General features: G+C 49.4%; 1 protein-coding gene across 8 annotated transcripts in view; it reads right to left on the bottom strand.

The window, feature by feature from the left end:
* TRAF7 (TNF receptor associated factor 7) overlaps positions 1-16,525 on the bottom strand; it is a 36,284-nt gene that overhangs the window by 14,299 nt on the left and 5,460 nt on the right. For 4 of the 8 annotated variants that reach the window (XM_074841461.1, XM_074841462.1, XM_074841465.1 and 1 more), the window contains exons 2-5: positions 7,478-7,596; positions 7,216-7,273; positions 5,971-6,062; positions 1,225-1,341 (exon numbers count right to left, since the gene is read on the bottom strand). In XM_074841461.1, the coding sequence (XP_074697562.1) occupies positions 1,225-1,341; positions 5,971-6,062; positions 7,216-7,273; positions 7,478-7,558 (348 nt within the window). In that variant the 5' untranslated portion in view covers positions 7,559-7,596. Of the gene's footprint in view, positions 1-1,224; positions 1,342-1,661; positions 1,803-5,970; positions 6,063-7,215; positions 7,274-7,477; positions 7,597-11,337; positions 11,360-12,423; positions 12,665-16,525 lie in introns of those variants that run through there. The other 4 variants (XM_074841464.1, XM_074841463.1, XM_074841466.1 and 1 more) reach the window with 4 other exon arrangements.

The following is a 16,525-nucleotide window of genomic DNA, read 5'->3' on the forward strand; positions in this document are numbered from 1 at the left end:
TGTGAGCCTCAGGGAGCTCTAAGGATTTCATTATCTCGAAATAAACTTTTGTCTGGACCTGCCGACCTCCAGTATGTAGGAGGTAGGGGAAGAATGAACTTGGGAATGGCTGGAGACCCTCAGCTCATCACAAACTGGGGGCCACCAGCATCTGGGAAGATCAGGACCCGACAGCAAACTGCATGGACCAACCCTTTTGCCAGAGTGACTCAAGTCACCAGAGCTGTGTGACCTGCACTGTCTGGTACTTTTTGCTTGGTTGGATTGAACAGTGCGTTGTCAAAAATGTTCCCTGTACTAAGCCTGAAGTTTAAAAGCAATTTTAAAACAGCTTGCCCTTTTGTATTTTTGAAACATCCTGAAGGAAGGGCTCGTTCATTCCCTTCTGAAGCAGAAACAACATTGTTTCTGCCGCAATGGGCGCATCTCTCCAGTTTTGTTTACCAAGCAGGACTGCCGGAGCACGGGCTCTGAGCACGTCCTCTCGGAGCAGCACAGCTCTGCACTCCATGCCAGAGCCGGGCTTCACATTTCAGAGCGTTTCAAATCAATCACTGCAGTTCGGTCTGTCTTTTCATCCTGGGCTGCTCTCAGAAACACAAACACAACCCCCTGGGTTCCTAAACACGAAACACACACTTTTATCCCAGACCTGTGGCAAAATGCCGCCTGACCTTTTATGCATCCAGTCTGGGGTTAGTTACTGGGTCACAAGCTAAGCTCAGCTTAAAAGTGTCCCCCCCCCTGACGAGAGTCACATGTGGACAATTCCTTGCACCCTCCTGGGGCTCACAATCAAGTCAGTGGGGTGCCAGCAGCCCTAAATGCAGGATGGGGCTCTGAATCAGGGGGCAATTGTATTAGTCTTGCTGCCTGGGGCTAGACCACCAGCCTAGACTTGCAGCCCCCTACTGCTCTGCAGCAGAACCAGGGAATCACACATGACTTTGCTAAGACTTACAGTTTTTCTGAGAAGCAGAAAAGCCTCACCACTGTCCTCTCTTTACAGCCAGGGAAATAGTACACAAGGAAGCAAAGTAACTTGCAGAAGTCAGTGGTGGAGGCAAAATTAAAACCAGGAGTCCTGACAGCCAGGCTTTTAGTTGCCAGACACCATGAAAAATCTTCCTATGATAGCTCTATGTACTCACAAGAGTCCACTAAGTTACTCTTTTGACACTGAACTCCCTAATACTGCTCCTTCAGAAAATCCCAAATACCTACTGGCTCCTCCTCTTCCTCATGGAGTGAGAACGTCGAGCGCAAGGACATGTTGGACTCAGAGTGCAATGAACGGACGGAGATAGCAGAGTCAGAGCGGCGTGGGGTGCTGATCGGAGGCTTCAAAGAGATAAAAACCAGTTCTTGTTATTCCAAATAACTCCCCCGGCTCCAAAACCCTATGCACAGAGACTTCAAGTTCAGTCCCTCCCCTCCACAAAACTCAGCTGCTCCATTTGTTCATCCACTCCGCCAAGCTGCACTGAGCGGCCCCCAGAAGTAGCGCGTCCCGCTGCTGTGTGCCCTTCCCAGCAGCCGGGAAGGCTGCGCCGTGCTCAGAGACAGGACAGGCATCATTCAGCTTTAACTTTCTAAACCAAGCTGACATCTAAATTCCAAGCACGTAACTGTCTCAAAGGTGCATTCGTTTGTATACTTACCGCACGCACCCGCAAAGCAATGGTTTGGAAGAATTAATCCTTCACAGAAAGCTTTGTAAATCTCCCCCAGAGACAGCTACCAGCTTCTGCAGTTTCTATAATCTCTGCAGCAGCACTTGTTGTTTCACTCGCTATCTAACTTCTGCCAAATTTCTTTGCGTAAGTGTGGAGACTTCCTTCTATTCAATTCAGTAACAGACTGGCTTTGTCGCTTCCTGCTCGGGAGGGGAGAGCTAAGTGGACATTGCATGCACCAATCAAGAAAAATCCCACTGGTTACGGTGGCCTTGGGATTGGCTTTGAGGGAACGCTGCTGCTGGAATATTAACTAGAAGCGCATCTCTAAGGGTGGAATATCAACCAGCAGTGTGCAACCAAGGTGCACTTCGGCATCAAAGCAAAACCAGGGACTCTTCAGAACCGTGGGGTGACTGGACTTGGGGGTCTAGCACAGCTGGTAGTGCAGCCACTGCTGGGGTACTCTGGAAGAGCTGCTGCTGGCAGACTGGGAAGAGCACAGAGAGACACAATAAAGGTCTTCAAGGGGTGGAATGGATGGGCTGACAAAGAAATGGGAACACTGAGCCATAAACTTCAGCCACTTCACATCATGAGATGCTCAATGCCCCGGCTGCCTGTGCCTGCACCTATCACACCTACACGTGGCTTGATCGTAGCCTGGGTCAGTTGGCAACTCCTACAAGTGCTGGCAGGAAGGAGACCTGGAGATCGCTGGCACTGCGAAGAGGGACTCTCCCTGGATCAGGTCATTCCTGGCACTGCCCAGCTGGAACAGGGAAAGCCACACGGATGAGACTCTGCCACCCTGCGTTCCTGTCCTGCACTACCTTGTCAGCAAAACTGTTTTGGCTTTTTTTTCCCTCGTCTTGAATTTGAACCTCCCAAGACACATTTTGTGTGCTTGCCTTGGGTGAAAGTGTTGACATCACACCCAAGGAGAGACAAAAGCGATGTAGGAGGCCAGTGAGGCAGGCAGGAAATTCAGCAATAAAAGATGTAAGATGAGGTTCAGAGACTGCTGCCTTCCCCAGAGACAAACTATACTGCAGTCTGAGTGCAGTCCTCACTGGGCTGCAAAAGAGGAGCAGACCAGGATCCTGCTGGTTCCTCACACTACTCTGCTTCTTAATTTTTATGATACTGGGATCTTAGGAGCTCAGAAGTGCTGCATCTTCTTAGAAGCCAAAGCATAAAGCTCCTTTTCTTAAAGACGGCATATTTATTGGCTAAATATGTAAACCTTGAGGAGGAATGGTTATAACGAGGTAAATCAATTTTATGTGTATCCATTAATTTTATTATTTTCCTCCACTAGTAACAGAAGTTATTAAAATAACAAGAATGACTGTGCATAGTTCCCATTCTGGAGGTGACACAGAGATCAGGGCAGCAAAGGCAGGCTCTGCAGTGAGGCACTTTTATCAAGAGCAACATCCTGTGTGGATCACCAACGGAGAGGGGGGGACTGCAGCCCAGGAGCATTTCCAGGAGGCAGGGGTGTGAGACACAGCCTTGCTAGCCTTGTGCAACACTGCTCAGCTCCGTGTCCTGGCTGGGCTGGTGTTAACTACGCAGGAGAGAAGCTGATGTGCTGACAAAGATCACTCCGCTTGGGCTGCGGAGACAACGCTGTATGGCAGAGGTGCACGCTGGTGTTCACTGCCCCTCTAGGCATCTGCAGCCTTTGTTTTTGCCAAGTAAACAAGGCTAAGACTCCAGAGCCCTCAGCTCTACAGGGTCCCTGCACTGCTTCCTGCTCCTAGTCTGACTATTTAGACTGAGCTTTGCAGCACTAGTCATGCGTAGAGCAGCCGGTACAAGGGGACCGACCGCAGGGTGCTCTTGTGCTGCAAACAGAGCAATAGGGAGCGAGGACCACAGGACCCCCATGCTATGGGCTTCTGCCCAGGCTTGGGGGGGAACCCCTGTGCCCCAAAGCCAAGGAGCGCCAGGCCCCAGCGCAGTGTTTACAGTTCAAAGCCTGCAGAGTTCAGGGGCAGGGTGGCACAAGTGGCACTGCTTCGGCCAGGCTTGGATGTGGGAGGATCTGTCAGAAAGGTCCCACCTCCCCACAGCTGTGCCAGGCCTATTTCTGCACTAAACATCAGTTCCACCTTCCAACAGCCCAAGGATGGAGTGCTCAAACATCTTCTGATGGAAGATGGGTAGCTTGCTGCTGGCCAGTAGCTCAGTCCAACCTCTGGTTGAGAGGTGAAGCTCCCTGTTAACAGCTGAGACTCTGGAGAGCCGGTCAGCTCTTCATCCGTTAGCACACATTTGCCCCAATATCCAGCTGCAATCTTTAGGTGCAGTTCCCATCATGTCAGCTACAAAAGCAGCCTCAACGTGAAGGTTCCACCACAGTCCTCGCTCCTGCTACCCCCAGGCATAGCAAGGCTGGGAACCCATGGCACTGTTTTCAGGAAAGATGACAGCAGCCGCTCAATAATCCCTGCCTCGCATGCAGAACACGCTGCTCCGCTTTTGGTTTCATTAAGAGAAGCTTTAAAAAGAAAGAAAAAGGGGTGGTGGAGGTCACAGGAGGGCTGTCTTGTCTCCAGCTGTCTCTCTGATGGCTGACAAGCCCTTGGTAGCTTCTGGAGAAGGGAAAATTTAGAAATGAGGAAGGGAAATCCCAGATTATTTCTTGACAAAGCAAAGGAAGCTTCCTAAAAGGGTTAGTGGGAGTTTGTCTGGAGCAGCAGGCAGAGCGGGGCTGTGGCGCTTCTGCTTTGTTAGCACCTCACACTGCAGGCTGCTTCCTGAATCACTCATTAATCCTCTTTCTATTTTTGCTCAAGAATATTCAGCGCTCCAGGGAAGGTGGGCCGAGACTGTCCAAGAGGACTGCGGCGAAGTCCGTGGAGAGATCTCCTGTTCTTGGCTGCACACCTCAGTTCATGACACTGGGGTTTTCAAAGGAGTCAGGGAGCTTCTCCATCTGACATGGCTAAATGTAAAGTCCCCAGCACTCCCTGCTCCTCTGGAAAAATCCTCACCTATGCTCTGAGCACAGCACTCAGCCCACGGGATCAGAGCTGACAGCCAAGGGCTTCCTGGAACAGTGGCCCAGCACCATGGGGTCAGTGATGTGACAGAGAGCTGCGTTTGCCAAGGACACAAGGCAAATGTTCAAAGGACTTGGAAAAAACCCCAAACAAACCCCACAGAAAAAACAAAAACCACCACAGGCGCACATAAAACACAGCAGGATCCCTGAGAAACAGAAGGAACTTTATAGGATGCTGACAATAAAGCTCTTTGCAATCTGGTGTCAAATTTATTTTAAGAAGTGTTGTAGCTCCATATTGTTGCTGACCCCAGTCTCTGCCAGTGCCTAACTTCAGCAGCAGCACTGATCCATTTATCCCTGGCCTGGAAGGTGGGTCTCGTAACCCAGCAAAGCCTACAAGCATGCACTTAATGTGAAGTCTACTACTAACATGCTTAAATCTAACCAGGAGCTTGTGGTCATGGGATGTGGCTGGAGCACTAGGGACAGGAGAAGGTCGAGGCCTCAGAGCTGTCCATCCATTCACTGAGGTTTGCTGTTGCTGTTCTTGATTTAATTGGTTTAGATGATTTCTCTTTAAGCAGCTAACCCTGAGGCCTGTCAGATCACTAAATTCTCCCAAAAGAAGTTACTCAGAAGTGAGTGTGATGAATGAGAAAGCTGGGTCTAAAATTGGGAAGTGCTTTTCTGCAAAGATATTGTGAGACATGGGAGTGGTTTGTGTGAGAAGACCCCAATGATGTCATTCCCCAGCTGTCTGTAGTGTCCGACATCCCTCGCCGCAGGTTCCAGACCTGCTCCCTGCGGTCAGAAGCCCCCTCTGGAGGTGGAAGGAGGAATGGATTTTCTGATCCTAACTGCAGGGCCAGCTCTGCTGCCCAGGCACAGCCCCAGACAGCGCTGACAGTAGCTCTGATTTCCCCCCAGCTCAGGAGAGCCACAGCACACTGCTCACCTCAGGAGGCAGGTACACCCCAACAAGTAGGCCTGGGGGATCTGTAGCTCCCGGGCTTTGTAACCACACACCATTTTCAAGCAGTCTAAAAAGCAGCACCAGCCTAATACCCCAGGTCAGAAGCAGCCTCTGCTTTCCCAGGGGAGCAGCCAGGAAACGCCAAACCTGGTCCTGCCTCTGGTGCAGACATCTGCCTCCAACGTCACGCAGCGCATGGGAATGATGAAGGAGGCAGAGGAGTCCAGCGGAGTACCAGACATCTCTCATTTGACACATCATCAGCTAAGCCAGTCAGCATGGGGGCTCCTGGCAACACCTACCATGCCATCGTCCTCATCTCGTGGGGAGTAGGTGAGTGTGCTGGAGGAGGATGGGGTCCGACGATGCTGTTTAAAAGTATTGGTCCCGTCAGCTTTAAAGCAAAAAAAAAAAAAAAAAGAGCAAACATTTAGGCTCCTCAGTAACATTTAAAAGCTATAGGTCAGTCTCTGTAGCTGTAAGTGTACCTTGGCAGAGGAAAAGGCTAGGGATTCCCCAACTCCAGTTCATGACCTGGACGTATCAGTGCAGGCAGAACAATCCTGATCTCCGATAGCTTGCTGAAAAGCATGCGGCCCTTTGAAGGTAGCTGGCCCACAGAAGAGCACAGATAATATCCTAACAGGTCCTTAGGTTAAACACACTGTTGAAAGGAAACCTTATACTCCCACATATCTCAGTCACCCACAAAAATCACTTCAATCAAGGGAGGTCTGGATATTCTTGTAGCACAAGGGAAGCACACTAAATTAAACTGGAGGTATTTGTATAAATATCATGTTAAAGATCATTATAAAATGTTGAATGTAAATATTCAGGAGTCCAAAACCACCTAGAGTCTGGAATCCTGTATAAATGTAATCCAATCATTTTCCCCAGGCTGATGTTCATTTCCTTATCTAAATCAGTGTCAAGTGCCACACTTTATCTTTACTGAAGTAAGGATATTTCTGTTCCAGAATGAAACCAGACCTCTTCCTCCATTCACACCACGTGTCAGGGCTCAGACTCCTCACCTGCTGGGCTTTGAGGAACAAAGCACAGGAATTTTAAATGAGCAGGTACACGTGCACCCCCTCCTGTCTGAGCTAAAAATGGCCATGGGGGTTTTATCAAAGTGTCCAGAGTGACTCACAGTCAGGCAGAGAGGGAAGAGGGGAATATTCAGCGCTGGTAATGATTGCATGAGAAGTCACAGGGATAAATAAGATTTGGTACCGAGCTCTGTATCAAACCCTGTTGTACTATCCTAATTTCAGCAAGGGCTTCCCAGTGGTACTGTTAAGTCTGCCCAATGGGAGAAAATTTCTGTGCATGCTCATTTCCATCACGCCTGGTGATCAGATGCCATGATTAAATAACACTTGGGCTGCATAATACTAAAACCAGCACCTCGGCACCTGTCTGCAGTGAACACAGTGATTCTCCCAACAGCTTTATGATTTGTAAAACAACCACAACAAAAAACCTGGTAGGGATCACACACAGTGCTTTGGGGAGAAGCTCTACGCATGAAATACACTCACCCTTTGTGATGGTCGTCACAGCAGAGTAGGCTGGCCCAAAAGTTGTTTCCATTCTTGTCTGAAATATTGACAAAATGAAGGTCAGTGCGTATCACTACAGCACAGCCCAAAGGCTTCCTACCTCTCCTGAACTGGTGAAAAAAAAATGTACATACATATTCTCAGCTTTTATCTGTGGATATTGTGATTTTTAAGTGGCAAGAAAATAGCATATTTTCAACAGGTGTCTTCATTTTCTCAAAAGAAAAACCACCAGCCTTACCCCGTTAGTGTTTTCGGAAGTAGTGATGTTTGTTGTGCCACTGGAGAAACGATTGTAGCGAGCGTTCTTGTTTGAGCTCATAATCTAGGCCAGCATCTGTTAGTCATGGGAAGTTTGCTCTGCAGAAGACAGACAGAAGGAGAGTTAGGTTCGGTGTATGTATTTTCCTGGGCTCAGAGAACACTCTCCTGCAGCATTAAGGCTAAGTATTTACCTAAACTCACATAAACCTGGATTTTCAGAAGCAAGTGGCAAGGACAAGCTCAGGTTCCTTCAAATCATTCCTGGATGAGCGTTCAGCACTTTCTAAAAATATAATTATCTTCTAAAACAACCCCTCAATCGCCCAAATACTGGAATCATTAGCTGCTTTTACAAGTATATGATTGTTTTAACAGCAGATGAGACTTCTCAGGAGACTACTTACTCTAAGATCGCATTCCACTGGCCATGATACAGATCAGTCTTTTCAAAATGAGAGTATGTACCCGCCGTGACTGAGTCCTAGCAGAGAAGAACCCTTCGCAGGCTCTGTATCTGGTCTTCTCTCCCTCCCCAGTTTGAGTGTAGTCCAGAAAGTAGGTTGTCTGCTGCTTCCCAAAACACTTTGCATGGAGCAGGGAAGAGTAAGCAGGGCCCTAAAAGGGAGCTCCCTCCACCAGACAGCAACGGCAAACGCAGAGCAGACTGTACCGTGGCAGGCAGAGGGATTTTGGCTGAGGCCACAGATACAAGCGTGATCTTTCAGCGTGCCGGGGAGCTGAGCGCATGGAGGACAGAAAAGGTCTCTGGGTGTAAAGCTATACCCGTAAAACCCTTACCCATTAACTGTGAGGCTCAAGCTGAGCTGGCCTGTACTCCAGACCCCAGGGAGCTTGTTCACTTGCAACTCTGCGGCTCAGGGCACTTTCTGAGCACACGGTAGAAACAGCCCATTGAGTCACCCGGGGCTTTGCTTTAGCGCGAGGGGCTGTGACTGCCTCCCTCCCCCCAGGACTACCCACTGCCAGATGAAGGTAGAGGTGCCCTGGAAGCTCAGCAACCCCACATCCTCCTCAGCTGGGGTGGCAGAAAGGGATCCCTCCAAGAGAACCCCTTTCCCAGGCAGGCTCTGAAGCGATTTCTGGCACTTCCAGCCAAGGAAACCAAAGCCTGAAAGTCCCTGCACCCCCAGAACTAAAGGCTGCCTCATATTCGAAAGTGTGATGAGCACAGGCCTCATCCTGTTCTTGTGATGAACTTACTGGGAGTTTTGCTGTTTAATTCAAAAGCCCTGGGCTCTACTGGTGAACACAAAAGCCAGGGCTAGATCCTAGCAGAAAGCAGAAGTCCCACATCTGATTTACTTATATTTGCATTAAAGGGAGTTCTTTCCGGTGTGCTCTGAGCTATGAGGTCAAGGAAACCATGAAAGAAACCTTACTGCAAGTAATGTGTTTGCGATTCTGGATCTCACTCCCAGTTTCTGCTCAGAAACAACCAGCAAAGTATCAATCATCATCCAGAAAGAGAAACCCTCTCTGCCCCAGAAGTCAGCAGAGGGGCTCATTTCTTTTCCTCCATCGTTTACACAGTTTTTTGCTAGGTTCAGCTTTGCAAAGGCAAGTATTACACAATAATAATCTGCAGAAACACATGGAGTTTGCTTTCTTTAACCTCCATTGAAACCCAATGCTGGCTTCAGGGCACAAAATTATGCTGTTGTCCCAATGAACTTGACAAGACGCTCTCAAAGTCTCTCCTTTGGAGCCAGGGTACCCATAGGAAGGAGCTGCACCTCCCTTCTGCCATCGTACAGAGATGCTTCTGGCTTCAGCAGAGGTTTCCCTCAGAGAAGACAAGGGTTCAGCGGGGCACTGAGCTCTCCTCACAAGCTGCCCCTTCATCCTTGCAGCTGACAGATACGGCTTGCACTCGCCCAAGGAGACAGGGAGAAGGATCCTGATTAAGAGACCCCTTTCTGTCCCACATATAGTTAAGTCTCTGCCAGCAGCAGAGTCCAAGGGCTAAACAGACAGACCAGAAATGGTTTACTAAGACACAACCAAAATCCCTTTTTGCAGGACAAGAGCCAACCACCAGCAAAGGGCGCCTCAGAAGAAACACCCCTGCAATCAGCCCTACTGGCACCGCTCCAGCCAGGCTTTCACACTCCTGCTGCTCACCCTTCCAACTTTTGGGGAGGTGAAGTGTCTTGGATGTTTCTAGTTGATTTTCTCTTACCTGAGGGTGACAAGTCCTAAATCTTTAAGCTTTCTATAAAGGAGACCATTGTGATTTGTCCACTTTACAGAGAGGGAAATTGAGGCTCAAAAGAGAGACATGATCACACAACGTAGCTGTGACATGGGACTTGCCCAGGGCCTCCTTAGTCCCAGTCCAAGAGCATACCCACCTCTCCCACGAGCCCCAGTGCAAGGCTGCCTGCACGGAGCACCGGCAACCTCCTGCACTCCCAGTTTAAACGCTGCAAAGGTGACGCTCAAGCTGTCCTCAGCCAAAACGGCCGACAGCTCAGCCACGCCTGACGCAGCACTTCATGTTGCTCGCTGCAGTTCTTTATCGGACAACTGCCAGGGAGCCAGATTACAGCAGCAGCACAGTCCAGGGAATCACTCTCAGGTCTAAACTCTAGGAAAAACCTACAGTCTAAAACAAAAAAAACCAAAACAAAACCACAAAAAAACCCAACAAAAAACCAACCACACAGAAACCCCCAAACCAAACCCAAGACCGTCTTAAAAACAGGGATCTGGATAATGTTTTCCACACATCTGAAAGCACTGTCCTGGCTGTCTGCAAATGCCAGATCCCTTAGGAGATGCTAAGCAGAGCTGCTGGAGTTGCCTCAAGAACAGCAGGAATGAAGTAGTGTTGTGCTGCTGCATCATGGAGACCTGCTGAGTTTAAAGCTGGGTGTCGGCACGCGAGGAGTTTGGCATTGGCCATCAGGATCCTGTTATTCCTTGCGGTGGTTCCTTAGAGCACAGACAGCAGGAGGCACAGGGAGGGTGGGTGGTGGGGAAGAGGCAGACGAAGCTTTTGGGTAACACACTGGCCTTGGCCACAGGAGATTTGAACCCCACTCAGCCTCTCGCCCTCTTGCAACCTTGGGCAAGTCATTGGGGCTCTCTGCTCCCTCCCTGCACAAGTCTCTTTACCTCTTCTGCACAGTGTAACTGGACTACAAAGCCTTAAGAGGAAAGAACTTTTGGATATTTGTGCAGCATCTAGCACAAAAAGGTCTCCACCTCAGCTGGGGCTTCCAGATGATGCAGTGCTCATAAATAATGCAAAGCAAGAACTTCCATGAGTGATGACACAAACTGCCACATTTCCTGGGATTTCATGTCTCAAGGTTGCATTATCTCATGTCTAGTAACACGCACAAATCCCTGAAGTTCCCCTCTTCTTTAGGTTCCCTATGTCTAACAATACAGCTAAGCTCACCAATCTCTCCTCTGGAGAAGGGATTCAGCAGCCTCCTCCTCCCATGTTAGGGTGGAAATAGAGAGACTCACTTTTCAGGGCTAGGAATTCACTATTCCTTCCTCAGAGAACCTCAGCAACATCTACCCAAACACCCTCTATCCTGCAGTACTCTCAAGACAAGAGTGGGGATATGCTCCCACCTCACCAGCCCTGAGAGCATTCAGGGAACCTCACATATCAAATATTCCTACTGGGTTTTAAGGCAAACAATCATTCCCAGGTGGAAAGAGGGGAAGCCCATCCTTATGGAGGACCGTGGGTGGTCTGGAGACTCAGGCAGAAGCTTCATCCGCTTCTCATTTTCAGGGTACGTATTGCCTTTAAACATAGCACATGAACACTCAAAAAAGCAATGAGGAAGCACTCACCGTGGAGCACAGTGACAGGAAAAACCAAGACTGAAGACAACCAACAGTTTGAGGAGTTTTGTAATATCATTAAACGCAGGATCAGACGTGGAACAGTGACACACAGGCACCTGAGCTACTGCAATCCGTGAGTTATGGCCCGTCAGCCAAGGATGAGTGTGACCCTTTAAATAACTTCTGTTGAAACTTCTGCGCAGGCTCGGAGGTGTCTGCCGTGGTGCGGCTCACGGGGTAACCCAGCATGTCACAGAACTGCTTACTGCTCAGAGGAACACCTGCACTTTCACCCTGTCCCAAAGCCCCACTGAAACGGATGCAAAATGCCTTCCAACTTCAACAGATCTTGGATAAATCTGAAGCGAGGAAGGGAACACGGGCTGGAATACAGGGGTTTTTCCACACATTGTTTATAAGCATGTCCTGTGCTCTGCAGCTTGGCTGAGCAACCTACCTGCAGGCAGCAGCAGGGAGTCTGCTTCATGTCTTCTCTGAAGAGAAACCAGAGGAATGCGAGCAATGGAAAAAATGTTGAGTGGAATATCAGCCAGGCTGCAGAGCATCAGCCATCACTTGAATATCTGATTTCAGCCCAAATCTCTGCAACCACCATATCCAGGAAGCATTTCAACAGAGCAGACACCTCTCTAGAGCACTGTCTGACAGCTCCTTCACGTCTCAGTCTTGCAAGAGGTACCGAGAAAGGCCTTTTCCAACTGATACCAAAGAAATTAAAAAGAGGCAGAAAAGAGCTGGTGTTGTTGACATTAATACCAGCTTCCTACAGCACTTGCAAAAATCTCCACCAGATCCCTGAACCTTGGCTTGGCATCTGAACCCTGGCCAGCTCCCAGGCCTGGAAGACCTGAACATCCCTCCTGGGTGGTTGGTGTCCCTCCCTGGGGCACCCTGCCCCGGCCCTGGGCAGCTCCTGCCCCTGCCCTGACTGCAGGCACAGCTGCCCAGCCTGCAGGGCCTGAGCAGAACTGCGTCCGGAGGAGATACAGACTATGACACAGTCCAAGTATCAAATATTTTGTGTTACAAAACACGTGTGCTCTGTGACCTAGAAGAAAAACTAAGATTTACTGGAAATTGCAGAATCCTTTGGGCTGCGAAGTTCTTCTCAGGGGACCACATACAAAGGGGCTCCAGGAATCCCCTGAGCATCTTCAGCAGCTCTGCAGAGCAGCAGGTCAGAAGCCCTCATGCAGGAAACATTCTCCCAATTTTCCAGCTCCCGACTCTACAGGGTCAGGTTATGATTTACAGCAAAATGGGTTGCAGAGGCAGCCTGACGCCTGCAGTGAGAGGACAGGATCCGTTTGCTCTGAAAAGACAAGAACTGTTAAAAGAACTCGTGTGCCCCAGCAGCACAAGAGCGCAGGACTGCCCTCTAAACCAGAGAGGCATGTGTGGACCCACGTGTCTGGAGATCGGCTTGGGAACCCAGCCTGTGATCCAGACTCTCCTTGCCTGGAGTTGATTTTATTTTTTTTTTTTTTTAACATGCAACTTTAGTGGTTTTGACAGTAAAAAAAAGAGGGGGAAAAAATCTACCCTGGAAAAAGGAAGCTGTGGGGACCTGCTATTTGCTAAATCACATGGCTGATAGTAACCAGATGCAAGGGAGGGGAAGGGCTAAGTTTCAGCATTTGCACACCATAGGGATCAACTCAGGCTTCCGAGACTCAGTGAAAAGAAAAGCCTTAAAATTCTTACTTGAGTAATCCATGCAAGGAAAAGCCCAACCACCAGCAGTTGCAGAGGCAGCTGCAGAAAGCAGTGCTCTCTCCCCATGGCAGAGGCCAACCGGATCAGCAATTGAGCTGCTTTCTGCCGGCTGTTCCACGCTGCTGCCAACCCCACCACGGCACCCCAAAGCAGGGAGGAGAATCACCTCTGGGACCAGTGGCCCGGCTCATCCTCTGGCCATGTGGAAGGGTTTGCTCACACGAGGGGTCTGGTGGGACTGGCACAGGCCCCCTCAAGGGTGTCCCTTCCCCTCAGCCCCCAGAGCGCACACACCCCCCTGGCTATTCCCAATACTCAGCAAAAAATCCTTACAACCAACATCAGGATCAAGGCTGAGGCTTTGAGCGGGGATGTGGCATGAGGCGAAGAGAGAGCAGAGTATCCTGGTCCTTCACAAACATCACGTAACCTCCTGGTCCTGATTAGGAGCCAGTTCCTAATGCGGGACCCACACTATCGCAGGCACAACGGCACTGCTGGGGTTTGTGCTCAGGCTGCTCTCCAGGGCGAGACCCGGGCACAGCACTGGATCCTGCTGGTGAAGGGCGGCAGCGCTGGGGAGCAGCTGGCAGACGCGATGCCCCACACTGCACCGACTCTCCTTGCCAAGAAACCTGCCAGCATCTCCACCTTGCGCAATCAACAGCCCATAAAGCTCAGCGACATGTCCTACATCTGCTTTGTTCTTTTTCCCCCCTCCTCTCAGTTCATTGAAGCTGTCTCTAAGGTTATTTACCCCCCAGGAAACCGCTGGGCTGGCAAAATCATACACAGCAGGAGCGTTTGCTGGCGAGCGAGGCCAACGCGTGCAGCCGGCCTCGTGAGAAAGGCAGGCATGGTGTTATTCTGCTCCGGCCGGGAACAGCCGCCCTGTGACGTGAATTTCCTTATTTCACAGCCTGGGTATTTACGGAATAAAACACAAGCTTCTGTTCCTCTTGCAACACCGCAGCCAGAACGAGAAGGTTACACATCCGTGAGAGTATTGGCACATCACCGGGGAAATACTCTTACAAAAATCTAAAATGCACCACGCTGCTCCCACAGCCCAGCCCAGCCGGACAAGGGCACAGCAAGCAGGCACCAAGAGCAAGGGGTGAGGGTTTGTGGTCTACACCCCCTTTCTCGGCTGCATCGCAAGCTTTCACACAGCTGGGGCTCTGGTGGGGTGGGTAACAGGGCTAGTAAATCCAGCCCAGTTTGGGCAGGCCCTGTCCACCTTGTCCTTTGCAGTAGCAAGGTGTTGCCCTCATTTCCTGTGAATGATTCTCAGTGGCCCACAGCAACCTGCAAGGGAACGTCTCAGACCAAAGCACAGATGAGACAAGATTCAGGAGCTCAAATGCCAACTCAAGAGACAACCACGGGACAGTCACGTTGGCTTTCTTGGTCAGTGTATCTGGTGCAAATAGCACTCATAAGTGCTTGTAAACTGCATTAACTGGGCTTAACGAACCCAGTGACGAGGACTACCAGCATCTAGTCTGACTTGTAGAACACGGGCTGTAAAATGTGCGTGAGCTGCAGCAGAACATGCAGACAGACACCTCAGGGCGGTCACCGGACAGGAGGGTGGAGCTCAGTGGTCACTCCTCAGGTGAGAGGAGACTACACAAGGGTTCCCCCAAGAACCACTGCTGGATAAGCTTTTTCAAGGTCATAGGTGAAGATGTTGAATGAAGAACGAGCAGTGAAATTGCCAAGTTTGCAGATGACACTAAGCTCTTCTGAGTAGGCAAATACCATGTTGATGGTAAGGAATTCAAGAAGAACCTCACAAAGCTGAGGGGACAAAATGCTGCAGATGAGCTTTTATGGAGATAAATGTCAAGCAACGCATCTAGGGAAAAATAATGAAAGCAGGCGTATGCAATGCTCAGCTCTGACTTGGCAGCTACAACTCAGGAAAGAGACACTGGAGTCTCCGTGGTCCCCAAGCTGCATTCGCAGCCCAGAGGACAACAGGAGACAAACAGGCCAACAGAATGCCAGCAGCATCACAAAAGCAGTGGAGAACAACCACCAGGATGTCACCTGGGTGCTACGTAAAACCTCAATGTACTTGTCTCCTGAGTGCTGTAACAGTTCTGGTCTTTGCTTCAGAAGAAACTTCAGGGAACGACAAATAAAATGATCACTGGGATGTATCCTGAAACCAACTGCTCTGAGTGGTGGGAAAATGAAGAGGCAAACGGATGGTAGGAAGTGGCTGGGTTCATGTGCTCTCCATGTTTGTAACTGCTGAAGACAGACCTGGAGCTGGGCAGAGTAACGCTCTGACCCGGCATTTCTTACACTCTTTGGGTGACCGCTCTAAGGCCCAGCACATATACAGAGATGTGCAGTCAGTGCTGAAACATAAAACGTGAACAGACGTTCAGCCTTCCTGACAGAGCAACTTCCACCTGGTGGGGCTTTGGTTCTGTGGAACAGAAAGAGTCTTTTTATTGTTTACAAGCTTTTGCATTGCTCTTCAATGTCACAGTAACTTTTCTGAGCTACTTAAACTGAGACCATAATTGTACTGAGCTGTCATCAATAAAAATAAAAGTGACATTTTTAATTGCTACTTTTACCAGTGCTTCAATTGACTGCAGAGCTGAGAGAGCACATTCAACAGCTGTTTGAACACTGTCATTCCTTTGTGCAAATGCAGTTCAGAAAGGGAAATAGTTTTCTATTAGGTGCTTTTCCTAAAGGGTAATGAGTCCTTGGGATAGAAAAACTTTTTGCAATACTTCATGTTAAAACCTGAAGCAGCAACTTTCAAATGTGCTTGTAACTGGATCAAAAGTGATTGCTCTGGTGGAACAAAGCATCTCATTTTTCCCCCAAATCTAAAATCAAGTTAAAAGTTAGAACAGAGGCCAATGTTCAATGCTGTTTCCATGACACAAAAGCTACACTTGAAGCTTCACTTCCATTTTAGGAGACCTGGAAGCATCCACCTACCACACCATTTTTCTTATGCATAAGGGCCGCAGACCAGGGTTCAGTAGTGGCCAACCCCTGCAACTGAGATCAGCTCGTCTCGGCTCAGCACCTACGTGGTCGCTGCTGGGGTGGCCAGGCTGGCAGAAACAGGCACGTTCAGAGCTCTTCCACACAAAGACCTTAATCAAAAGGTGCTTGAAAAGTTGGCCCTACCATTAGTGCTGCATGCTGTTCCTTTCACAGCTTCTGATCTTCCCCACATCCTCACTCAAAGAACAAATCCATTCAGGGACCTTCACGTTATTAAATTGTGGGTTTGTTTAAGAAAAAAGAAAAAAAAAAAACCAACCAAGCCCCCAAACCAACAACCTCCTACCCCTCCAAAACAAAACCTCAGTCCTGCTGCTGTTTCTTGAGAGGGAACAGCCATCTCCTCTGTGCAAGGCAGATCATCATGTAAGATATCACACACACCTCAAAAGCTAATAGTCACCTGCACAAA

Source organism: Strix aluco, chromosome 15, assembly GCF_031877795.1.
Source record: "Strix aluco isolate bStrAlu1 chromosome 15, bStrAlu1.hap1, whole genome shotgun sequence".
NCBI classification, from domain to species: domain Eukaryota; kingdom Metazoa; phylum Chordata; class Aves; order Strigiformes; family Strigidae; genus Strix; species Strix aluco.